The sequence below is a fragment of the Adiantum capillus-veneris genome, chromosome 7 (assembly GCF_014529385.1).
Source record: "Adiantum capillus-veneris isolate H3 chromosome 7, ASM1452938v2, whole genome shotgun sequence".
NCBI classification, from domain to species: Eukaryota; Viridiplantae; Streptophyta; class Polypodiopsida; order Polypodiales; family Pteridaceae; genus Adiantum; species Adiantum capillus-veneris.
In genome coordinates this window covers 147,830,890-147,857,254 of record NC_140937.1, presented here as the reverse complement: position 1 = coordinate 147,857,254, position 26,365 = coordinate 147,830,890, and the positions used below count along the sequence as shown (strand labels likewise).

Here is a 26,365-nt window from a genome sequence, read left to right as displayed (position 1 = left end):
GGTGAAACTATTGGTTTCACCTTCTTTGCAACACTTTGGTATTTTTACTCTCCACATGCACTTCGGGTCCCATCACTATCTTTAGGCATTTTTCTTCAAAAGATTATATCTCCTAATACATCTCCACATGCACTTCGGGTCTAGTCTCACTGTCTTTAGGCAATTTTCTTCTTCAAAAGCTTCTATCTCCTGATACATCGCCATATAGCATACTTCCACCAATCTCATTCCCACAATGCAAACTAGATCCCATTATTTTAATAAGCTCACCCATAGTAGCCACAAAAAAAACTTGCTCAAACATACCAAAAACATTTTCATTGTGCTCAAGCAAACTATTCTCTGCCAATTCTTTTTGCACATTATGTATATATTTCCTCTCATATCTTTTTAAGTCTTCAAATTTTGTAAAACATATTGATTTATCTTTAGTTACCTGTGAATTTGTAGAAAATACTTTTCCTATTCCTGGATCAGGCAAGAACCCTCCCTGTTTTGTACCATTTCACAATGGTACTCTCTGAAAATCCATCATCTCACCGTGGTCATGAAACTCTTTACTTACCTTTGGCAAAGGGTTCTCTCGAAGATTGTCTCTATTTCTTTCATGGTTCACACAAACAGTAAGAAATTGAACAACACACTTTCCATCTTTGCTTCTTATTCTACAATAAGCCGAACCATCATCCATTACCTTTATTTCCATTCAAACTTCTACAATGTAGAGTTGTCCCAAGCTGAGATGATATGAAGATGTATCATGTACAAAGAAGTTTTGGTCAATTTTCACATCACCTATTGTCACCTTCACACTCGGGGGGTTCACTATGTGTAAAACTACCATATCACGTGCGTTCAAGACATGTTTGTAAAACCCCTTGTCTGTGAATTTTGTTAGGAATAAAATGTACCCTTTTCTTTAAAAATCTGTAAGTTTTTTTCAAATTTGAAAAAATAATGCCCTTCTGCATATATATTTTTGTAAGTTTCAAGAACTTTAAATACCCTTCTGTTGAACTCACGTGATAGGTTACATTTTTATTAGGTGACCTCCCCGGGCCTTCACACCTGTGCATGTTGCATATAATTCACCAAATGAATTGTTTGCCACTTTCACCATCCAACCATGACATGTGTCCATAGGCCATTTACACTTGTTGTAGAGACTCTTTGGCATTATGTTTATTTATGAACCATGGTCAATCAAGGCAACAAACAGCTCTTCAAGGTCACCTACCTTGACCAAAGTTTCTGTAGTAGCCCTTGCCCAATGACTTTGAGAATAGTGGCTCCTAGGAATGGCTTCAACTTCTTCATCATCATTTGAAAAAGGCTCTTGCTTCACTCTCCCATTGGATTGGTATCATCCTACCACACCTTCATCATCCTCCTTATCTCGCAACTACATCCCTTGTGTCTTCAAGGTCAGCATGTGGACAAGCAACATCAATAACAGTTTGCCTCTTTCTCTTGATGATGTCAATGATCTCCTCATGGAATTCACGCTTTGCAATGCCAAGGACTTCTCCCAGAGTAAACTCAATCTTGCTATCAAAATCCTATCCTCCAAGAAATTTGTAGTGGCCTCAATATCAGATTGTAGTTTATAAGTTGGGCTTTTTGGCTTACCTTTTGTTGGCTCTTTATTCTTTCGTGTTGTAGACTCCTCCATGAGTACTTCAGGTGGAGATTCTTCTTGTGTTGGGGGTGTTTGGGAAGGCATTGAGTCGCTTCTTCTCCTACTTCTAGAAGCTCTTTTTGATGGTCCTTCATTAGCATTCTCTCGTCAGCGCTTCTCTTCTAGGATAGCCTCATTTTGTTGGCATTTTGCCCGCATTTTGTAATGTAGGCATGCACTGACAATGAGTCCACTTGATCATTCCATCCTGTTTCTAGGCATATGTAATCCCGTTCCTCATGTAGGATCTCTTTTGTAAGCTTTCCTTTCCTACAAAGTTTCACAACATTTGGCCACAACTTACCATCATCATTACTCATGGAACCCTTGAAGTGATCGGTCTTTATTTCATAAGTAGCAGCTACAATTGCAGATAAAGCATGACTAGAAGCCATATCCTCTAATAAATTTTGCATTTCTCCTTTCTTAAAGTTAGTTCTTAAGGGTAGACCTATCTCCCTAGAGTATATTACCATCCTTAAAGAACACAACATTTTTTTATAAAGCATCATTAAAACTATCACAATCCCTTCTTACATTATCTGTGCTATCACATCGTATACATATGTGAACAAACCCTTCTTTGGTTTGTTGTCTTTGCCTTGAAGGCGATGCTGATGGTTGTCCCTTTTCTTCAAGCTTTGCAAGTTTTAGATTTAATTCATGTATGCCTTTTACAATCTCATCTAGCACAGATTCATCAATTATTGGAGCTACAGTATAAGGTTTTACCATCTTTCTAGGAGCCAAGGAGGTCGAGGTAGAAGTATTGACTACCATCTTGTCTCTTCTTAGTTGCGGCTTTGCAAGTAGTGAGATAGCATCTTCAACATCATTCCAATTAGTCTTTAGTCCTTGCTCAGCATCTTTGTCTTCAAGTAGAAGCTCCAAGTTTTCTTGAAGTCATTTTCTTGTTGCTTGTAGGAAAAGCTATGTCTTCTCTGATTCCAGTGTGGCCTTTTTTGTCCTTGTTAGTTGAGAATAGCATCGCTCAAGTTTCCTGAGCAACTCTATTGGAGAGAGTCCCTCCTTTGGCTTGGCTATCCATTTCAAAAATGTTTTTTTTGTCACCTGCTCTGAATCTTCTATGAAATACTCCTCCTTTAAGGCCAATTTTAATGTTTCCGGCCCTTCCCTAATTGCTCTTACATGATCCCTAATCCCAGGAGTCACAACCAACTCAAAGCTTTGAATCATCTCACCTTCTAGTACTCGATGCAATTCCATTTCTTTCACATGTCTGCGAAGGTTCTTTGTCACATCTTTCCCATCAAACCGATCCATTTTCTTGACAACGGCTTGAATAGCTTTGGTTGTTGAAACCTCACGTCTTTGTGTAGCATGTTGATGTTGCATGAATGAGGAGAATTCTTGAAACATTTGCATTATAGCCGAATCAAACAACACACCATGTTGCCCTTTGTGATCACCCATTACTCCCACAAACTCTCACCCTGATGGTTTCGTGTCGGATTCACCAAAAATATGTTGAGAATTTGGCATGCTTGCCAAGAAGGTACTAGACCTCTGGGTGTGAGAGCTTGTGAGAAGGTAGCAAAGGATTCACTCAATGAAGTGTGGTGTTTGGTGGTGAATACTTAAAGTGCAGCCATAGAAGACTCTCTCTCACCCACTCATGTACACTTAGAACTCTCAAAATAAGACAAAGATGAAAACATCCAAGTTTTGTTCATATATAATCAAGGGTAGGATGAAAGGATTTATTGATGCATTTATAGCGGCTAACCTTTGTCTTCCAAACAAACCGCGAATTGTTTTTTAAAAGTTGTAGTTTTGTGCTCACAGTGATGTATATATTTTGCCTAGCGATTGGAATGAGTTGTGTATATAAGTCTTCATGGTTCATAATCAAGCAAGACTCACCCTCTAGATCAAAACAAATATGTGCACATCAAATGAGTTAGAATAATCTAGGAGTGGTAGAAAACTGGGGAGTGGAGAGAGAAGAATTTCTTGTAGTCTTTTAGGTCCAAAAGGAAATATAATTCTTTGTTGGAAATGAATTTTTTGAATTGAACACACATTATCCCTAAGAGATTACACAAAATAGAAAGGGTGAAAGTCGACATTGTGTGGGTTATTCATTTAAGAAAGTATAAGCATAAAGAAAAGGATCTAGTTATGGCTAGTAGCTAGGATGTGAGAGAGATAGAGATAGAGATAGAGGCTTATGTAGAGATACATATGTGGTTAGAGAGGGATATAGATGGAGAGATAGAATAGCAAAGAATGTGATGGGGAGAGAGATAGATTTGTTTAGAGAGGGAGATAGATGGAGAGATAGAACACCAACAAATGTAAAGAGTAGCGCCTTACGCGATATGCCCACAAGTACATTTGTCGCAAAGAAGCAAACAATTAGCAGCCTTTAACACCTTCTTAAGTCAAATTACAACTTTTGTGAAGAACACTTTTTTTTAATTCGGATGGAAAGTGGATGCCAAAAATTCCACAAAAACATGTCTTTTTTCTCTCCACAAAAGTCTTCAAGTGGGGCCCTTTGCATTGATCTTCCTTATGGCTCCGAGAATACAGACATCATCCTTATGCCCCCCCCCCCCCCCCCCCCCCCCCCCCCCCCCCCCCCCCCGCCCCTCGTCCGAAAAAAAAGGGTTCGACAAACGTTTTTTGACTAGCTCGCACGACCTGCCTACAAACAGGTCTCCTTGCCATCGATTTCGAATGGCAAGCATATACAATTTCTCAGGCTCATCCATGAGTACAGCAGGTCTCTCTCGCTCTTATCAACGGGTCACTACATGACCATTAACACAATAATTTGCAAGGGCATGGTTGGATTATCAACCTCATTGCATTATATTACTTGATTCATCAACTTTTAATGCTTAGAGAAAGAACCTGTTTATCACAACGGGGGCCCCTGTAGCCATGCAAGATTAAAGACAAAACCCCTAGACACTTCTCATCTGGGGTTGTTTCGATGTCATTTACCACATTTAAACCCCCCACATTGTGTTCAGGGCAACCTCTTGCCCCCTCGAGGCTCCAACTTTCTTGTGATGCTCTTTAGCAACACCGAGCCATCGTAGTCCTGCAAAATGGAGGCGCAATAGAGAGATGGCCATGTGTGCCTCCTCGACCTCAGCGTCCAAAACCATCTACTGCACAATAGACTGTGCTTTTGGGTAGCTATTTCTATAGAAATTCAAGGATTTATGCTTTCAGGTCCATCCCACATGCATTAGCATCCGAAGATCTACCTCACAAACCACCATAACTATTGGGTTACATTCCATCGATGTCAGCAACACCTTATACGGCTAACCCATTGTTCAAATCGAAGGACTTACAATATGGTGAGAGCTCCTTCCATTGCACTGTAGCTATTGTTGCTAGCCTGAATTACCCTCTCACCACCACTTTCATCCTCTTGCAGCTAACCTTGAGGAGTTGTATTGTCCATGCAACCCATCCCACTTCCCTCATTATGTTCGTGCCCCCAAAACAACTCTCCCCTTCTGTGAAACTACAACCATAAGGTGTCACGATCTAGACCACCTTCGCCTATGGATCCTCCTCAATGGTCCCTACGTCCTCGTACTTCACCTACTTCCTGAAACCCGGGGCTGTGGCAAAGCACAATGACATTCTTGGACTACCTTTAGCTATTTCTACCCATCCACCTCTCTCTAGACAAGCTCATGGAGTCCAAAGTTTGAGCTTACAGGGGGTCGATAGTGGCAAAAGAGAACAAAGGTGCTAGCGTCTGAGGATTGACCTTGATTTGAGATTTGCCATTGCTGCATTTTAAAGCTGAGATTGCTCCAAGAACCACCACTCACAGTCACGCAAGGTGGACACTAAGGACACTACAGGCGGGCAGGAGATGGACAACAACCTAAGCTTTGCGACATAAGGATGATGCCATAAGCTAACGATGAGGAGGTTGTAGGCCGAGCAAGCCCCTCGCCTGACCACGTGGCTCAAGCTCATGCAACCGGCTAGTGTGCCCTACGACCTCGACGAGAGAGAGAGAGAGAGAGAGAGAGAGAGAGAGAGAGAGAGAGAGAGAGAGAGAGAGAGAGAGAGAGAGAGAGAGAGAGTCGGAGGCGGCCGACCGTACTATTGAGGAGGATAAGGTTTGAGTGGGTGGTATTGAAGGGGGAGAGAGAGATTGTTGTTTCGAATGCCAAATGCTGCTTGGAATAGAGTGTGAGGGAAGTGAAGATTGTTGCCTAGCTAGTAGACAATGACTTCATTTCGACTTGTATTTTCCAAATGCAGGAGGTAAATTGACCATGTTAGAAGGATTTTACACTTAATTTCTTGAAAATTTGAAGGCCTTTACACTAAAATTCTAAAATTTTTTTAGGGTCTGTCTCCATTCAATGTGGTCGGAGGCTACTTCCATTTAAAATTTGCTTCCAGCTTAGAAGAACATTCTTGAAATTTTGAGGTTTTACACTAAATTCTCAAAAACTTGCCGCACACTTATAGGTTGTTCTCTCTCTCTCTATGTGTGTGTGTGTGTGTGCGTGTGTGTGAGAGAGAGAGAGAGAGAGAGAGAGAGAGAGAGAGAGCGAAATGAAATGTGTTGTTGTTATATGATAGTTAGAGTTATAGATTTTCAACCTTTTTTTTTAGGACAACCCGAGAATTACTCTAAACTCCTCAATTATAACTACAATATGAACATGGAATTTTCAGGCAAATTCTCTCAAATTTGGCGGGCCAACAAAACTCCTGGTTAGCTGCTGCTTGGTGCTATCGTCATGAAGGGGCATGAGCAGGACTAACAGACATGGGCGACAGTAGTCAAGGCAAGGTTATCTGCGCCATCTGCTACGAAGAGGCGAAACCATCCATCGAGGAGCTTCAGTCCATTTCTCTCTGTGGCCATGTCTTCCATGAGCTCTGGTTCGCTGTTCTAACATTCTAATGTAGTCTTCAGTAGTATTTTTGCAAGCGCGGCACATTGTTGTTTTAGGATTGACTGCCCATCAATGAAAGAGCAAATGCCCCTTTGGCATGACTCACTTAAACATCGCCAGTGCGGAAACTGTGTACTCAACTCCAAGAGCTTTGTTAATCAGGGAGTACACCTGCTGATACTCATTGTCTCCGAGGAAAAATTTGTGTCTTAATTCTTGTTAACCTCTCGAGGTGTTTGTAAGTGCAGGAGTAAGAAGGGATTGGCTTGAACTTTAGAAAACACACACACACACACACACACACACACAAAAACCAGAGCAAGGAGTTGCAAGCTAAAACAACACACTAAACCAGGCAAACCAAAGAACAAAAAGGCAAACAGGCAAACAGATGGAAGAACAGACCCACCCCATAGCCAGTACCGGAGAAGATCCAGGTCGAGCATCTTCTGCATCACATGATTGTTTAGTCAAATTATTCTCAAAATCACATACCGAGGGAGGCTTAGGAATTCAACAATGTTTGTTCGCTTGCAAGAATCACATGCGAATTTCAGTTTCCATTCATCATAATTTGAGGCTTTCCTTATGGATGGTGATACAGTGATGGCACGAGCACACGCATCCACATGACATGCACTACAGGTTGTGCTATTAGCTCACTTAGGGTAATGTCCTCTTTGGTGCCAGGTGTTTTGCTAAGCATGGCCGTGGACTCCATCGAGAGGAAAAAATCTGCCATTAAATTAGCAAAAATTCTGCCACTTCAACATGTAGAGAGAAGGCATGTTTACTTTTCAAGGAAGAGAAAGAAAGATTGTGTTGGCAAAATCATGAGAGAGAGAGAGAAATGAAATGATATATTAACGTCTACAAAAGGCCAAAATGACCTATGAGACTAACTGATTACAATGATGAGTCTAGTACCAAGTCTGGTTACAAACAAAGAAAACTACAAACAAGGAAACTGATAGGAGTGCTACCGACTCCTATGGGTGGCTGGTAGGCTGATCAATGGTATCATGCCATAAAGGTACAAAGTGGGGATAAATGTCACCATGATAAAATATAACAGTAGCATGAAGCCTATCCTGATCGACACTCTGGGTGTCGTGCTAGAATCTTGTGGATCCTCTGCCGCAATCTCCGCCGGTGCTGCGTGGCTCCCCTCCCCATCAGTCGCGGTCGTCTCGATCTCCCTAGCTCTATAGCTCGATCAATTAGAGTACCGCTGGTGTGTGTATGGGTGGGAACCGAGCTCTGTGATGGTGGTGTCCCCTCTGCCTCTATGGTACTCAGACTGAAGAAATCTGAGATGCGTCTCTGGGACTGTCTCTGTCTTTGCCCACTCAATAGAGTGTCTCTATGTCTCTGTATCTCAAGTAGGAATAATCCGAGACATCTTTGATCTTGGTATCTCATGACTCTATCTAGCGAGTCGAAACCATCTCTGAATAAACAATGAAAGCGTCCCCGTATCTCATAGTAGATTGTGCAGCGACATATGTAGTGAAACTCTGTCTCTGGCTCTGCATGGCATAACTGACATATCCTACTGTCTGCTGGTATGCCTCTGAATCTACCTGTCTCAATCCCAAGCTGGTGTGAAGATGTGCGAATCTGGCCTATAGCACATCGTAACCCATGAGATAGATGTGTGTCCATGTAACTGGGCCGTGTGACAAATCCGTCTGTCGTGAGTTGGAGAAGATGCTCTCTATAGAAAACCCTCTTCGTACCCAACTCCCGTGCTGGCTCTATCCATGTCCTCTTGCTATCAAGCTGGATAAGATCCTGCCGAATGAGTCTAGTAGTCTCCATCCGTGTAAGAGCCAAAGATGGTGCATCAAGAGAATATTGGAAAGGGGGTAGCTTGTCCATGCTGAAACCGTGCCTCTGAAACCATGACCTCATCTGTGCATACCAACATGATGTATCTCCGTGTAATGCCAGCTGTCTAGATGACTCAAGAGCAAGCCTGGCATACCTGTCCCTGGTGGTGTCCCATAAGCTGTGTACAAATGATACTGATCTGGTGAGAGCCTCAACCTCCATAGGTGGGGCAGCCAGCTCCGCTCGTATGATGTCATGTGGGATTGAGGCCTTGGCTCTAATCAGCCTAGAAATCATAGATATCAAGGGTCTCTCCATATTACTCCATCCAGGACTGTCAACAGACGGCCCCCAAACTTGAACCCCGTAGTGCATAACTGAAGCGACCAAAGTGTCGAAAAGCCATAGCTTTGTTTGAGGTTCTTGGAACTGAACCTGCGAACAAATCCTCTCTAAACCGCCTAGGGCTGCATAGGCACAAGTCAATCTAGTGTCTGCTGCCACTTTCAGTGTGAACCTCGGTCCACTAAAGACCACCCCAAGATATGTGTATGCATCAGTGTACTCCATATTGTCCTCCATATTGTCCTGCCCATATGTGAAAGTAGGTGCTGATCTCCTAACCCACTATGGCGTGGTATTAAATACCATGACCTTGGTTTTACCAAGGTTGACAGACAATCCACTATCCTCTGCAAAACTATGCAATGCGTCCAAATGTCTTTGCATACCCTCTGGTGAGTCTGATATCAACACGATATCGTCAGCATATAATAAAAGAGGGATCCATGTCCCAGCAAGCTGAGCACCTCTATCTCCTCCTCTGTCAATATAATCAGAGAACTCATCAACATACATACCAAATAAAGTAGAGGACAATGGGCATCCCTGTTTCACTCCGATAGTGGAGTGAACTATGTCAGATATCCCCTTTGATGTGCGTACATGGCCCATCACTGAACTGTACAATGCCATAATCCCCCATATGAGCTCTGTGGGTACCCCCAATTCTATAAGTTGGCGCATCAATCTTCGGTACTGTGTCAAAAGCTTTGCGGAAATCCACAAAGCTGCAGTATATCCGTCTACCATGTGCTCGACCCTCCTCAATGATAGCTCTGAGTGTAAAGACATGATCTAGTGTGGAGAAACCCCTCCTGAAACCAGCCTGCCCAGGTGCCCGTATGCCCATAATCTCTACCCAACTTCTCAGCCTATGCTCAAGGATGGATGCATATGAACGTGCCAATGTGTGTCCTACCATGATAGTACGGTAATTCCCCGGCACTGTGGGGTCTCCTGTCTTGAAGATAGGTACAATAGTAGATAATCTCCAAGACTCAGGGAAGCCCTCACACATGACACGGTTGAATAACCGTGCAAGCATCTCTGCCAACAAATCCCCAGCATGTATAATGTGCTCTTCTACCAAACCCTCATGATCCTGTGCCCGTCTGGTCTTCATCCTGTCAATGGCCTCCTTTACCATCTCAGTGGTAAAGAAGGTGCTCGTAGCCGGACATGACTGTGGTAGTGGTGGTTGTCCAGGTAGAGTGTATTAAGATGCTGCATACTGCCCCCATATCTTTGTAGAAGTAATCACTGGTGGGGGAGACTACTCATGGAATAGACGCCAAGCCTCTCCTGAATCTCTACTAAGGAAGAGTTGATATAAATCTTGCTCCATCTGGACCAAGAAAGCTCGCTTCTTCCGTCGCACTAGTCGTCGTGTAGCAATACGAGACTGTCTATAGGTGGTCACTCCCAATGTAAGCTCGCGCTGTATCTGGGCTCTACTCTGTCGACACTCCTCATCATGCCAGCTGTTCTGAGGCATGTGCCCAAAACGACGTCTCTGACTAGGCTGAGTGTGTGGGTATGCCTCTGTCGCTGCCCCATGTAATGTCATTGTTAGCATAGATGTGATCTCCTCCACTGTGTATACTGGCTCTGATGTGCATAAAAGCCTACGTATCTCCTCTGCATAGACTGAGTCAGTCTCTGGTGTAAAAGTATAGCGTGGATGTCTACCACCTCGTGAGGCCTGAGATGTACTGTACTCAAAGGAGACTGATAATGTCAAAAGTGCATGATCTACTGCTATCCCTACAGGCCTCGGCCCCACTGTGGATCCTGAATGTGAGAGATAAAGCTCGGATGTGTCAAAACATAGTCTACAGTGCTGGACCCATGTCTGTGTGGAAAACAAGTAAAACCTGTAGACAGTGGGAAAGTCGGTAAGCCATTCAATATAGCTAAACTGTGAGTAGTCGTCATCTCCCTGAGGTATCTCCCATACTCTGTATGCTCTCTGTCGTGTGAGCATCTCTCAAGTCCCATCTCCTTTGGCTCTAGCTCTGTAAGCATCTCCTCTGAGGTGTCATAGAAGACCGTCTGTGAGCTGCCTGTACGGGCATTGAAATCCCCCAGGAGTATGATGTCTCCATCTCTGGAGAACTCCCAGATATCATCATCGAGTACAGAGTAAGGAGACTGTCCTCTGGGTGAAGCATATACTGAAGTGCTGGGAGGAAAATAGCATATGGCGATGTACAAGAAACGTCCAGTCTCTGCCCTCAGCCTCACCCACAAGTATCTGGCCTGATCATCTCTCCGAACTATGTGCAGTAGTGGTTGGAGCTCCTCTCTGAAAAGAACTGCTACACCTCCTGATCCTCTAGTCCCATGCGCAGATTTGGTGCTTGTCCGACAAGCTGTCTCCCATCAGTATCCTCAGATGTGCGGCATCAACTGTCCTGGAGCCTGATGAGTCTCTGAGTAGAAAACAATGTCTCTGTCTCTGAAGCTATCCTCAAAGGCCCCCATATCAAGTCTATACGAACCATTACAGTTCCAAACCGCCATCTTGAGAGTGGTCCCATAGGTCTCGCACCGTCATGTAGAGCGGTGCTCTGTAATCACTACTCGTCCATTTCTGTAGAAAGCTAACTTTCCCTTCTCCCTTGCTGCTATAATCTCTGGCATGACCTCTCTCATATGTGCAAGCTGTGAGAGCATAAGATCATCTCCTAAAAAGATACCTGTTTTCTTGAGGGTTGGTCTCTTCTTTAAAAAGTCTTTCTTTTCTTCCATGGAGAGAAAGTGCAAAATGAGAGCCCGTCCTTTTGAACTCTCCCCATTACCTTCACTCTTCTTGCCCACTCTCCAAGCTTGTGTGTGCGAGGGCTTCTCCACCCCCATCATGGACATGAGGCTCTTCACCTCTTGGTCCACCTTATCTGAATCTTTTAGGCCGGTCACTCTCACGTGTAGAGCGCGTACCCTTCTTCGTTGTTCCTCTTCAAGTGTCTTGTTGATGATGTCAGGTGTAGTCGGGATTTCTTTGCCCTTTCCCATCTTGACAACTTCAATCCATTTTTCAGCCTCATCCATCTTCTTTTGCGTTTTGGAGAGAACCTCCACCCATGAGGTCTTCTTTTCTCCTTCCTCCTTTATTTCTTTGACTTGTGCTCGTATACTATTCAGCTCATCGATCATTGATGGCTGAATTTCTCCATCTTCAAGGCGTCCTCCCTCTTTGGTTTCGTCGAGTTCCTTCCTAAGGGCTGAGATGTTACCTTTTAAAGCTTGAATTTCATCCGGGAACTCCTTGCGTTCTAGTTCCCTCGCCTGTTCCTCCCTCTTTTTCCATTCAAGAATTAAATTCTTCTCTTTCTTCCACTCATCCATGTGGGCTTTGCATTCTTTCAACTCCCTTTCAATGGCTGTCATCCTCTTGCTTGTGACCATGTAGTGCGCCGCCATCTTTCTTGCCTTATTTGTTTCGGTTATTTGATTCACTTTCTAAGAGAGAGGGGAAAGCGACCTATACGCACCGCATTATGTATACATTTGTGTCCACATTCAGCCTACATGGCATATATTTGCTTTCCATACGTGTCAATGTGCAATTTCTGTGAACTGTAGTTTCCAAATTCCCCTGCAGTTCTGAAAAATGCAGGTTTTTGAAAATTCGAAAGTTCGAAAAATCCGGAAAAGCCGAGACTGTGGGAATTCCTGTGGAAATTCCTCCTAGAATTTTTTGGATTTTGCCGGGTGAATTTTGCCTCCTTGCCTATAGGTTCGGCCTCCCTGTCGTTTGTTGCTATGCAAGTCCACCTGCTGGTGTAATTTATTGGGTAAGCTTTATTGCCTTAATGTTTTGCGTAAGCCTTTTTTCTTACGAACCGCAGCAGCGTGGGCAAAAGGGGGGTCTGCGTAAGCCTTTTTACTAACGAATTTCAGCAGCATAGGCAGGAGGGGAGCTGCGTAAGCCTTGCAGCAGCGTGGGCAGAGAGAGCGTGAGGGGTGGGGCTGCGTGGGCTGAGGCAGAGAGAGAGAGAGATGCCCTCGCGCTGCGACCTGCTGTGGCTGCTCACTGTCGGGGTGGTTACGTGAGGGGCTTAAGAGAGAGAGAGAGAGAGAGAGAGAGAGAGAGAGAGAGAGAGAGAGAGAGAGAGAGAGAGAGAGAGAGAGAGAGATGAAATGAAATGTTATATTAACGTCTTCAAAAGGCTAAAATGACCTATGAGACCAGAGGGTTACAATGTGGTGGATCTGATACAAAGTCAGACTAACAAAATGAAATGACAAAATGATAAAATAAAAATAGTATGGAATCCTAAACTGGTAGGTGTGAACAAAGCAGCTAGCTGGGATAGCTAAATCACAAGTTGCAAGAGATCCAGCATCGCTCGCTAGCGGATCTCCATGGTCAATAGTCTGACCGGGCGTTGTGCATGTCGGGCCAAAGTGATACGAATCCTTTGATGTAGCCTCCGTCGATGCTGTGTAGTCCTCCGCAGTCGTGGGCGTCTGGATCTCCCCAGCTTAATCGCTCAGTCGATTAGTGTGCCTCTGGTGTGAGGCGACAAGATTTGCTGTGGTAGTAGCTCCTCCGGGTGTCCAGTGTCTGCTCTAAAGAATTCTGTGATGTGTCTCTGAGACTGGTTGACCTCTCCTCTCATCAGGCTCTCTCTGTGTCTGTGCAACTCGAGCAGAAACAAACCCAGGCATCTTTGATCCTCGTACCTCATGACTTTGGAGAGTGGTCCAAAGCCCTCTTTGAACAAGCAGTGGAAGGGGCCTCGTATCTCATAGTAGACTGGGCAGTGGCATGTGTAGTGTAACTCTGTCTCAGGCTCCATGTCACACAGGGGGCATGTCCTTGCCTCTGCTAGTACTCCGCTATATCTCCTAGTCTCGATCTGCAGAGTTGGTGTGAAGATGTGCGTATCTGGCCAATAGCACACCGTACCCCATGAGACAAGTGGGTGTCCATGTATCTGGGCTTCGTCACAAAACCGTCCGCCGTAAGATGGAGAAGATGTTCTCTGTAGAAGGTCATCTTCGTGCCCAACTTCTGTGCTGACTGTATCCATGTCCTCTTGGTGTCTAGCTGAGTCAAGTCCTAGCGGATGAGCTTGGTGATCTCGGACTGTGTAAGAGTTAGTGAGGGTGCATCCAGTGAGTACTGGAAGGGGGGCAATCTGTCTATATTGAACCCATGCGCCTGGAACCATGATGTCATCTCCCCATACCAACATGCTGTATCTCCTTGCATGGCTAGTTGTCGAGAGGACTCAAGTGCAAGGTGGGCATATTTGTCTTTGGGAAGTTCCCATATGCTGTGTATGAAGGAGACAGATCTGGTGAGTGCCTCAACCACTAGTGGAGGTGCAAGTAACTTTGCTCGGATAATGGCACGTGGTACTGAAGCCTTGGCTCTAATGAGTCGCGAGATCATAGAGACCAGAGGCTTCTCCATGTCCCCCATCCATCAGTGCGACATGTCCTCCCGTGATGATCCAACGAAGGCCCCCATATCTCAGCTCCATAGAGCAATGCAGAAGCCACCAAAGTGTCAAAGAGCCAGAGCTTCGTCCGAGGCTCCTGAAACTGAACCTGTGAACACATCCTCTCCAATCTACCCAATGCCGAAAGGGCTTTGGTCAATCTAGTCTCTACTGCTCTCCTCAATGAAAATGCTGGTCCACTAAAAACCACTCCAAGGTAAGTGTAAGCATCTGTATATTCCATTGTCTCCTGGCTGTATGTGAATGTGGACGCTGACCTCCTGATCCACTATGGGGTGGTATTAAATACCATGACCTTTGTTTAACCAAGGTTGACAGACAAACCACTTTCATGGGCAAACCTATGCAAATCATCCAAGTGACGTTGCATCCCCTCCGGAGAGTCGGAGATCAACACAATATCATCAACATATAACAATAGCAGAATCCATGTTCCTGCCAGCGGTGCACCTCTATCACCATCTCTCTCAATGTAGTCAGAAACCTCATCCACATACATACCAAATAGAGTAGGAGAGAGCGGGTAGCCCTGCTTCACCCCAATAGTGGAGTGAACCGGTGTAGATAGACCCTCTGAGGTGCATACATGCCCTACTACTGGTTTGTACAATGCCATGATCCCCCAAATGAGTTATGTGGGTACTCCCATCTCCTGTAATCTGCGCATCAATCTAGCTCTGGGTATTGTGTCAAATGCTTTGTGGAAGTCCACAAAGCTACAATAGATCCGTCTCCCACGGGATCTGCCCTCCTCGATGATGGCCTTGAGTGTCAAGATATGGTCAAGAGTAGAAAAACCTCTCGTGAACCTTGCCTGCCCAGCTGCATGCATTCCCTCCCTTTCTGTCCATCTATTCAGTTGCTGCTCAAGAATGGATGCGTACAACCATGCCAATGTGTGTCCAATCATGATAGTGCGATAATTCCCAGGCTCCATAGGGTCTCCTGATTTGAAGATAGGTACAATCATAGATATGCTCCTAGTATCAGGCAAGCCCTCACATATGGCACGGTTAAACATAACTGCTAGAAGCTTTGCTAGTAGATCTCTGACATGCATGAAATGCTCAGCCACTAAGCCATCATGATCATATGCTCTCCCAGGCCTCATTCTGTCAATGGCCTTCTTCACCATCTCAGCGGTGAAAAAAGCACATGTGTGTGGGCATGGATCGGGGGATCGGGAAGGGGCGGCTGTCCAGAAACTGTGTACAAAGATGATGCGAACTGACCCCAAGTCTCTGTAGAAGTAGTGGTAGGGAGGGGGGACAGCTCATGAAAGAGCCGCCATGCCTCACGCGAGTCCTGACTCAAGAATAGCTAGTATAGATCCTGCTCTAGGCAAGCCTAAAATGCCCTCTTCTTCTGCTGCACTAGGCGTCGGAAGTCAACATGTGACTGTCTGTGAGTGATGTCCCTCAAAAGCACTTCCCTCTGAAGTCTAGCTCTAGTCTGGCGGCATTCCTCATTATACCAGCTGCTCTGAGGCCATGACATAATCCACTGTGCTGGCTCCATGTCTTGTGGAAAGCATGTGAAACCTCCCGTAGCGGGAAATCTCTGTAGGCCATTCAAGATGGCCAATCCATGTGCGTGCTGGCTCCATGTCTTGTGGAAAGCATGTGAAACCTCCTGCAGCGGTGGGAAATCTCTGTAGGCCATTCAAGATGGCCAATCCATGTGCTGTCCCCATGTCTATCAAGTGCCGTCCATACTCAGTATGATCCCCATCCTTTGATAGTCTGGATAGGCCCGTCTCTACAACATCCAGCTCTCTCAGCATCTCCTCTGAAGTATCATAAAATACTGTCTGATGATGGGAAATCCTAGCATTGAAGTCCCATGATAATGTCACCATCTCTAGAGAATTCCCATATGTCGTCATCCAAAATAGAGAAGGGGGTTTGTCCTCTGGGTGGTGCATATACTGACGTACTCGGGGGAAAGTAGCAAATAGCAATGTAAAGATATCTGTTAGTCTCTGTTCTCAATCTCACCCACATGTACCTAGCTTGCTCATCCCTGCAAGCTGCTTGTATCAATGGCTGCAACTCCTCCCTGAATAACACTGCCACTCCTCTTGAGCCCCGCCCTCTGTGCTCTGATTGTGTCTCTTGTCTACAAGCTGTCTCCCATTTGTATCCACTAATGTGAGGCATAGACTGCCCAGGGACCTGATGTGTCTCAGAGTAGAAGATGATGTCACGTGCACATGGCTCTATGTGCCACGTGGACATGCTTCATCGACTTCCAGAGCCAGTTTTCCCCTTTTTCCTAGATAGGGATGTCTAGAATCCTAGGAGGATTAGTACCGGCAATTTTGTGAGCCTGTTCGTAGGACCTGCATGTCCGGACAAATCCATTAGATTAGGTTTTCCAGTTTGGAACCCTCTTGCACAAATGGTTTGTATACGCATTTTGACAGATGTTATTACACTACGGTGGGCATCTAGCATGACGAGCATGTAGTTCCAGGTTAGAGGAATCCGACGTGCTAAACTGCGCGTCAATCGGATTCCCAGGTGGGCAGATGTGCGACAATCTCACCAGATTTGGACCAATTTTAATAAATCATTTTATGATTTATTGTTGGGAAAAACTGGTGGACACTTGCCCTACCTAAGGTTTAATAAGTACTTAAGCCTACAAATTCACCTATAAAGGGGAACCTTCAGCCAGCATTTTATAGCAGATGGTGCTAGCGCTAGGAGAAAGCTAATTCAGCCAGCGTTTTCAAGCAATCAGCCCTAGTGTTTTGGGAAGGCAGCAAACAGCCGTTTTTCAGTTTCAGCCCCTGGCGTTTTCAGGACAGCAGCAAAAACAGCCAGCGTTTGTTGTTTCCAGCCCAAGCGTTGCAGCAGCAGCAAAATCAGCCCTACGTTTTTCAGTTTTCAGCCCATCCTCGCCAGGTGTGTAAGAGATACGTAGCGGTTCCCATTGACGGATGCGGTCCGGTACTTCGGCAGCCATTGATCCCTCTCGGCAATTCCCTCGCAGAAATTGAGTGCTCCATTGCTGTCCATCATCGGCCTCGTCAAGATCTGCGTTTTCAGCCCATCATCCTTCTCACATCGAAAGTGCAAATCAGCCCGTGGTGGTCATCCGCAATTCCCACATCGAGAAGGATCCAAGGTGCATCAAATCAGCTCCGGAGGTGCCTCTTCCCGAGGAGTTACCGCGGTGATTTGTCATCATCAAGTCATTAGAGTCTGCATTGAGGTACTGCATTGTGTATACATTCCATTTACGCAATCTAAAGCAAATATCACATCGGTAACGGTGTGGGGGGCCCTTGAGAGTGTTGGTTGGGACCCGATCGGGTGTCGCTCTCTTCTTCTCTCTCTTTCTCTCTCCCTCTACACATCTCTATTGCACTCTCTCAACCCCTCTCTTCAGGGGAACATAAAAGGAACATTCATTGAAGTACAAAGCATTCACTAACGCAAGGAAAGAAGGAAAGGATTTTGTGGAAGTGTAAAACTAGATCTTCACCATTTTAATTCCGCTGCACCTGACATTGGTATCAGAGCTTTGAAGATTTTGCACTAATCCGCTAATCCACAACAAGTTTTTCTTCTCTCTTGTGTTTTTTGGTTGTGTTGGCAGCCCTTCGGTGTATACTCCTCTCACTCTTGGAACAGCAGGCCTGCCATTGCGTGTAGAGCCGTGCGCCTTGAGCATCGGAAAATAGCAACCAATTGTATACTCGGTGCTGCATGCGGGGTGCGTCGACGAGGGGGTAGATAGTCTCCCGAAGATTAGTCTGCGACCTTCCTTGAACCAAGAGGAGAAATCCTTGCATGGTCAAGACTCGTAGCGGTATGAATATCTCCACAAATCAAAAGGCGAGCAAGAGCCACCTATGGATCCTTCAAGCCCTCCCCCAACTCCTCCACCTTCGCCATCAAAGTCCATGGATGCTATGATGCGCATGATGATGGAGATGATGATGCGGCAAGACGAAGCTCAGCGACTAGAGCGTGTGGAAGCGGCGGAGCGTGAGGAGCGTCGATTGGCGGTTGTCTCCCCCTACCCCTTGCATGGGATTCCACTGACGCTTGTGATTGCTGCCCACTTCAGCCCCTTACTGCCCATGGTCTGTTGTGGCCGTCGGCACTAACTAGGTGAGGTGTGCCTTATGCCATTGGGCTCCAATATGGCGTGGTTATTTCTCCCGTTGTCATACATGCTGGTGTTTGCTTGCCGCCCACTATCCTGACAAAGCTCCCCTGCCACACGCTTCAGCCTAGGTAGCCAACGACTTGCTTGCCTTCAGTGGCCTCTTTATGGAGCTCTTCCGTTTGCCTCTGCGGCATTGGCTTTTACCCAGCTCTTGTAGTTTTCTACGGCAACAAACTTCCATCGGCTTGCCCTGTCTAGCATCGTGTGATGTGCTTTACATGCGGCTGAAGCTTTCGCTTATAACTTATTGCGCCGCCTAGTTGTTGCCTCTATTCGATCATTTTGTTGAGGTGGTTGAACTCGTCTACAAATCTGCCAGGCAATTGTGCATTTGGACATGGCTTTAGTAGAGCCTTGCTAGCGGCATGCAGTTAGTTATGTTGCCATTGCTTGTCAGTGCCTCCCTTGTAAGTCAAGACTTTGGTGAGCTGCTTTGTGGGTACTTTTGTCTTTGGATTTGGTTTCAGTTTTTGTTTTGTTGTTTTTCTCTTGTTTGTTTTCTACGTGTACTTTCCTTGCTTTGGGGTGTGTGCAGTGTGGGTGAGTGGAGCTTGGTTTATGCATGCAGCGATGCACTATTTAATTTTGTGTAGGTACTTTCAATGCTTGTTTTTGGGGGGTGTGCAGAGTGTGGGTGAGTGGAGCTTGGTTTATGCATGCAGTGATGCACTATTTTATTTTGTGTAGGTACTTTCAATGCTTGTTTTTGGGTGTGAATATGTGTGTGTGGGAAGCTTGTCTTGTTAGTATGGCTTTCCACCAACTTATGGGACCCCGTCTGATGGGGCGCAAGTGACTAAAGGCATTAAAATAAAGCATCTAGACCTGCGAATTCAACTGATGACGTGGCAACAACTGTACGGACACTCCCTATAGCGTGTTGATAGGTTGTACGGAATTTCGTAATTTGCGATGGCATGCTTACGTGGCAAACTGTATTGAATTTCACGTTGTACGTTGAAGGTGCTGGCGTGGCAGCTGTACGGATTTTTGTAATTTGCGGACTGGTAGCTTTTGGACAGCATGTGCTTTTAGAACTTTAAGCTTTTCATGTAACTGCTTCTGAATGGCCAAGGGCCTTTAAATACGAAGTGTGGGCTCTCACTCTGGCATTCTACCGCGGGCAGATGCAGAGTAAAGCCACAGAGTGTACCTTGTTCAAGCAATATAAAGAAACATCGAAAGGGGCACCGCGGTTTGGGGCCAATACTCTCTGGGGTGGAATTCCGCCACTCCGTGTCACGTGTGCTCTCTCTCTCTCTCTCTTTCTTTCAGTTCAGTTGTTATTGAAGTGCTAAAAGTGTGTTCAGTCTGTTCTCTTCTGTTGGCACGTGGTGCCCATCCTCGTGACAATAGTATTAGAGCTTCAGGCGTGTGCTTTTTTGAAAGCATACTGGTCCCACCAAAGAGTAGACAGAGCAAACCGGCTCTTTCAAAGTCTACTAGAATCTTATTTGAAGTATCTTCGTGTCCCGACCCCAGACTTATTAGTAGTACGAGAGCTTCCAATCGGCAACCTTCCCAGGCGTTTGTTCCGATTGGGGGAGTCTTCAGGAATATGGTGCAGCCATCTGTTCCTGATAGTGTGTTGCCTCCGTCGATGCCCTCACCTCCCCCACCACCACCGCCATTAGCCTACAATGGTTGGAGCCCATATGGATATCCTTACTCGGGATACGTGCCTCACCAACCAAAAGATTTCAAGGATGGCGGCACGATAGTCAAACTTTTCAGGAATATGGTGCAGCCATCTGTTCCGATTGGGGGAGTCTTCAGGAATATGGTGCAGCCATCTATTCCTGATAGTGTGTTGCCTCCGTCGATGCCCTCACCTCCCCCACCACCACCGCCATTAGCCTACAATGGTTGGAGCCCATATGGATATCCTTACTCGGGATACGTGCCTCACCAACCAAAAGATTTCAAGGATGGCGGCACGATAGTCAAACTTTTCACCTTTTTTGGGATGAAAGATTGGGAAAAAGCATTGTAGTTCCTACAGCAATTGTAAGGTGCAGCGGAAGTGAATGTTGAACTTAGCTCAAGATGAGTGCTCCGAACTGTGCTCAAGGGTTCCTTTTACTTACGGAAGGGAGAGCCTTCCATTCCTTTAGTGAGAGAGTGCAAATGATCATAAACAAAGTGAATGACATTGTGAATGAAGGTGTTGAGACTGAGAGAAAGAGAGAGAAGAATACGACACTAGACGGTTGTCAAACCCTCCTCCAAGGGCCCCCCTCTCTATGGTGAGAGAGGTCTATGCTATTGATTGCACAAATCTGGTACAATGGTCTAGATGCAATGGACTTGCCAACGATGTCGACGACAATGATGATGACGAAGAGATGGGCTGAAATCTGCAAATCTGCTAACTGCCGAATTCTGACACAGTGTCGGCGAGGACGACGACGCGACGATGATGCGTTGAAAACGTAGATGCTGAAACTGCGGACAACGGGCTGAATCTGATGGTACAGCGATGATTTGCTGCGGATAGGTGAGATCTGCGAGGCTAGGGGCTGATCTTTTGGTATCTAAGCGTTGAAAATGTTGATGCTAGGGCTTGATCTGTCGCCGAGAATCTGCAAAACGCTGATGCTATTTGCAAAAACGCCAGGCTGAATTTGGGATTTGCAAAACGCCAGGGCTGATCAGGGATCCTCAAAACGCTAGGCTGGACTGTCACCAAAATGCTGGTCTTGATCTGCTGTTGGTTGGAAATGCTAGGTCACTTGCCGGTCTTGCTGAGAAGGTGCACTGTAAGTTGGTGAACTTATGTTGCCTCTTCTACCAGAAAGTGCTAGTGCTAGGTTTCTTTTATAGAACTTAGCAAATTTGCCCTACCCATTTTTCCAACAAAGTCACTTATTATAACAAGTGAAAAATGGATAAAATAGGGAAAATGGGTTCTGTGCATGTAAATTCTCATGATGGGTACTGATTGTCATGCTGATGATCATGCTGTGTGCAACTAGAGGATATGCAACTACTCTTAAGTGCCTGGACATGCACGGCCAAGCTCACGAGGGTGCCAAAACACTTCCTAAGCTGACTTGAACCCTAGACCTGAAGTAGCTTGTCCACATGCACATAGGGTTAGATGGGCACGTGACATCCCCTCCTTTTCAAAGTGAGATAATGGTACCAAGCTGTATGGCGTCGAGGGAGAGCGCCAACAATGTCTAGAATCTTGGGAAGGACTCTTCGCCGGCCCACTCTGATGCGTGGGTCGTGCGATACTTGAACTTCAAGAAGGTCTGCAATGCTTGCTTCTTTGGGCTGCGCCGAAAGCGATACAAAGGGATCTGTGGCTGCTTCAATGCTCCAACTTCGGCTATGGTCGTAGGTCCCTCTTCTTCAAGAATCTTCGAGGATGAAAAATCTTGAAACCACTTCCAACACAAAATCATGAACATACCCATTCCATGTAGAGTGACTGGAAAAATACTATTCTTTCGAAAAGACTTTGCATGCAATGCAGATGAACAAAGTGACGGAGTGCCAAACTGTTCACCAAACATACACAAAAAATGGGGTCAAAACTTGACTTTCTGATCTAAATCTATCAACTAGTCTTTGCACACATCTCATGAAGTAAAAGGAACTCTCTCATTCAATGAAAGGAACCTTGAGTATGCATAGAGCACTCATCCTGAGTATTCACCATCAATCACTGCCGCTGCACATTACAACTCCACAATTGCTTCAAGCAAGAGGAGCTAACAGCTCGACGTTAGAATATGTATAGCTAGTGTTGTAGCTCCCATTATTTCATTAGCAGCTTCTTTCTTGCAATTATAATTTCTATCTTGGTCATATTCCACGGCTTATAAACATGGGTGTCAAGCACTTTTGACCTTGTAAACATCAATAAATCTTCTTCTTTGCTGTGTGCGCATGTGTGTGCATGTGTGGACATTGGATGTGTGTGGGTGGATTTGCATGGATATGCGTGCATGTGTGTTTATGTAGCATGATTGGTTTCATACCTTACATTTTATATTCTGAACCATAGCAGTAAGGTAACGTGTATGCTTTGAATGGTAGTATGTCGTGTGAAGAGTGTTGGTTGGAACTCCTAGTGCCAGTTTTGACCTAGAGTCATCTGTTACAGCTTGCAGCAGTGGTTGGAATATTGCCCTCGTGGGAAGTTCACATGCCCCTTATGCAAACAGCAGTGTGCAGATAAAGATGTACATCGATTGTACTTCCAGTCAGCTACAGAGGCAACACAGGCATGCCAAGAAAGCTGCTCTGGGCTGCCTTGCAATGGTGATGATGTTGGAGCTTTACAGGTAATTCTCTCATTGCTATTGTGCACTTTTCCTCATGGACATCTTTGTCCATGGTTTCTAGTATTTAAAATGCACATCTCCCAGGCCACTGTCCATAAGCTTACTGGACAACTATTGGCTAACAAATCTTCGATGGAAGCTTATCAAGAACAACTTCAAGAGTCAAGCAAACAGGTTCTTTCCTTCTCATGCAAAATACAACAATCACCTCTCGGATTACCCCACCAATCCTCATCAATGATCATTCCTTGTGTTCTGGATATATGTTTTTGTAGCTTTCCCTTTGCATTCTCAGGGCAGAGAGAGCTGAATCTGATCAAGCAGAAGCCAACAAAGAGAAGTGCAGTCTGAAAGATACTGTCTCGCGAATACAAGAGGTGTATCTTCTGTATAGTATAACAGATCATGGAATTTTTTGGATTTACAGGAATAAGGACAAGCCTCAAAGTGATGATTTTATCTACTCATACTGATGTGTTTTGTCTTGACGATTGCAGGAACTTAAAAGGTCTACAGCAGAGCGCTGCAAACTTCTTGAGAGGAATTCACTTTTAACAAAGGAACTCGCTTCAGTCAACTTGTATATTCAATGCCATTCATTGTTTTGCTTTTGGCATGTTTTTATTTTCAAAGCTTCAGCAGTTCAATTTGTGCAGGACACAGAATTTAGATGTTAATGAAGATGATATAGCACGGATGGCCAGAGTTGGGTGTAGCAACAAGGATGATGTAATTAATACGCTCACAAGATCTCTGATAGTGCGAAACCGGTCAGTTCAAAATTCTGTATGAAATTTATTCCCAAAGGATTAGTTGATCACAATGGCTGTGTCTCAGGGCATATAAAGATCTGATGGCCAAATGCAATGGGCTAGGAACAGGAGAAAATAAAGCTCTTCGCCAATGTGAGAAGGCTGCTGAGCGTATCAAAGCATTGAAGGTGGTCTCTTCGCAGGCTCTTCGGATGTAGTTCTGAGATTACAGTCGAGTCATGATATCCTCCTTGTTTTGTGATACATAGGCTAGGGTGCTAAAGCTAGAAAGATGCCTGGAGGATAAAGAAAACGGAGCCTTAAGCTCACTGAAGGTAGCACCGGGTCTTTGCCACAACGATTCTGAGGCATCAGTTCTTCCTACTAAAAAAACAAGCGGTAGCTTCGGTGCTTCAAAGCCCCCTCTTCCATTACAGCTCTCATCTCACATAAAGGAGATTTCTGTCGAGCCTGTCGAGCTTAGGAATAGCTCTAACATCTTCAGAGATGCCAGCTGGCTTCATAAAGATGTAGCCATTCAGTTTGCTGATCGGAGCAAGTCCATCAATTTGAGCCACATAGTCACAAAAGATGTGTCAAAGGATGCAGGGCTTTTGTCTCACCCAGATGCTAATAATGATTATTCCAGAGACTTGCTGGAGAGGACTAGCAAAAGTGATGAATTTACGAGTGCTCAACGTTATGGTACCAAGCTTGACAAAACTGTGATTCTGAGGGACATGGATTCATGCGCAGATGAGCTTAGTAGACCACAATATCCTGTTACCATAAGGAAAGAAGTGAGGAATTCGGCTTCTACTATGAGTGAGACTGGCACAAGTAAGTGACCTTATCTTTCTGCCAACTGCAGAACATTGCACTTCACTTTTTTACTTATGGGGCTAGAGCCAGCAAGCTGGCAAGGGGAAAAGAGCCTCCAGCCGCCGGCAAGCCGACGGGGGCAGGAAGCAAGTTTCCCCTTGGGGGAGTGAAAAGTATTTTCATGCCTTGTCTGGAGGTCACATAACAAAGGCAATTTTGTTGTCAGCTACGAGTATACGAGACATCGTACCACCGAATCCAAGCAAGTGGTGCAAGCAGTCTTTAGTGTGTGTGGAGTCATCATCATCATCAGCAGGCACTTTCATTGCAGTTGGAGCTAATGGGAGGGGTGGACAAGTGAAAGTACTCAGACCTGCACCTATGCTTGTGAGTAATTTTTTTGTTTGCTTTGCATTTTTTGCAACACCATTGCTGCCTTTTTGACTCTTACTTTGTGGATGCATGAACACCGTTTGCATGCTTAAGTTGCAGAAAGTCGGAGGGAAGGCTTGTGATAGCTGGTTAAGATCAGCAAAGAAGATGAAGTCTGCTCGAAGTGTGCAACAAGGTGGAAGTCAGCAGGGCTCATTGCAAATAGAGCATTTTTTTGGTGGTGTGTAAACACGATTGGAATGAGTAAGACAGTATTCCAATCATCATACACACCTTTGTTGGTTCTGCCTTTCCAGAGAAAGGGAGTGTTGATGTGGAGGTTTTTTGAGTCCATGTAAAAGGGCATGTTTTTCTCAAACGGTGCCATGTGGGTGGAAAGAAATAGTAAGGGGCTCTTTTCTCTCTCTCTCTCTCTCTCTCTCTCTCTCTCTCTCTCTCTCTCTCTCTCTCTCTCTCATTGAAAGGCAGTGCCATAGTTTGCAGAGACAGACAGCTTGTTCATTTGTATTCAAACATGATTGGATCGTTCTTCAGCATGTCACAAGTTGGAGCATGCTAGAGGCATTGTAATTTGAATTTTGCACTGGCTTTTTGTGCCCTTGCAATGATATATCATAAATTGGGCTGATGTGGTAGGGAAAGGTCGCTGGCGACCGGCAGAGGCCGGAAGCCGGATTGGGATCACAGATTATGGGAAAGGTCACCCGGGACCTTTCCTGACCGCAAAGGTCCAGGGTCAAGTGCTGGAGATCTCCACCATCCGTCAAGGTCGGCGGTCAGGGGGCTGCTGATCCTGGCCGTCTATCTAGTTGACTTTATCAGCCGTAATGTACTGTGCAATCATTAGATGCTTGCCAAATCAGCATGCGTAATAATCTGCATGATATTGACCAATCAAGGCCTCCCCAATCAGCACACGGAATGTCAGCTGCTTTTGACACATCAGTGATCGGAATATCAATACACATAATTTCTCCATTGTCCTGCAATGAAACTCAGCCAACTCAGCAGTCGGAATCCGTGTGCTCTGCAGGCCACTGAGTTGTGGTAGGTGTGACGTCATCATATTGTGCAGACAAATTCCTTGTAAGTTCTTATGCTGTTTAGATAAGGTGCTTTATATGCTTGAGAAGCTTCGCGGAAGAGCTGGTGACAGACTATCTTGTGAAGGATCCACCTTGCGAGACGAGCCTTTCTCTGGTTCACAAGCGTGCAGGTTCATCTGCAGCCAAGTCAACGAATGATGAAGTGGCCCCCTGACTGCCTACCTTGATGTCCTTGTCATCGCTTCAGAGACCTCCACATGAAAGTCTGCTCTGATCAGTGCACTCAGTTTTCATTGCTGGTCCCCCTTCCCCCCGACACTTGACGGCCGGGAATGGTCCGTCAGTGACCATTCCCTTCGTAATCATTGCTCCCCCATGGCTCCTGGCTTCCCACCGGTCCCCATGCAGTCGCAGTGATTACGGGGAATGGTCACTGACGGACCATTCCCTACACCATTTGCTGTACTTTACTGAGCAGAAAATCATGCATGCGCCGTTGGATCCTTGACGACTCAGCATACAGAAAATGCAACGCCACCTAGCTGCCTTGGATAGCTGATAAGTCGGCACACAGAATCCAAGTTGGCGTGCAGTAGGTGAGTCTGTGCCGCATCAGCACACGGAATTTTTCAGAA

At 45.4% G+C, this 26,365-nt stretch overlaps 1 protein-coding gene across 2 annotated transcripts; it reads left to right on the top strand.

Annotated features, from left to right (window-relative positions):
- The first annotated feature begins 6,366 nt into the window (after positions 1 to 6,366).
- Positions 6,367 to 25,088, top strand: LOC147454785 (RING/U-box superfamily protein). 2 transcript variants are annotated; one of them, XM_086516626.1, is made up of 10 exons: positions 6,367 to 6,577; positions 22,537 to 22,717; positions 22,802 to 22,891; positions 22,993 to 23,094; positions 23,215 to 23,297; positions 23,374 to 23,487; positions 23,555 to 23,657; positions 23,739 to 24,309; positions 24,518 to 24,678; positions 24,784 to 25,088. In XM_086516626.1, the coding sequence occupies exons 1-10, from the start codon at positions 6,462 to 6,464 to the stop codon at positions 24,910 to 24,912; spliced, it is 1,650 nt and encodes a 549-aa protein (XP_086372752.1). In that variant the 5' UTR covers positions 6,367 to 6,461; the 3' UTR covers positions 24,913 to 25,088. The 2 variants fall into 2 exon arrangements, with proteins under 2 accessions (XP_086372752.1, XP_086372751.1); XM_086516625.1 differs by having other exon boundaries at positions 6,368 to 6,577; positions 24,778 to 25,088.
- The last annotated feature ends 1,277 nt before the right edge of the window (positions 25,089 to 26,365 follow it).

Excerpts from the sequence above, each read along its gene's own strand:
- LOC147454785 (XM_086516625.1), top strand. The coding sequence starts at position 6,462 with ATGGGCGACAGTAGTCAAGGCAAGGTTATCTGCGCCATCTGCTACGAA. Across the intron at positions 24,310-24,517 it reads TATGAGTGAGACTGGCACAA|CTACGAGTATACGAGACATC; the intron begins GTAAGTGACCTT and ends TTTTGTTGTCAG. Across the intron at positions 24,679-24,777 it reads TCAGACCTGCACCTATGCTT|TTGCAGAAAGTCGGAGGGAA; the intron begins GTGAGTAATTTT and ends TGCATGCTTAAG.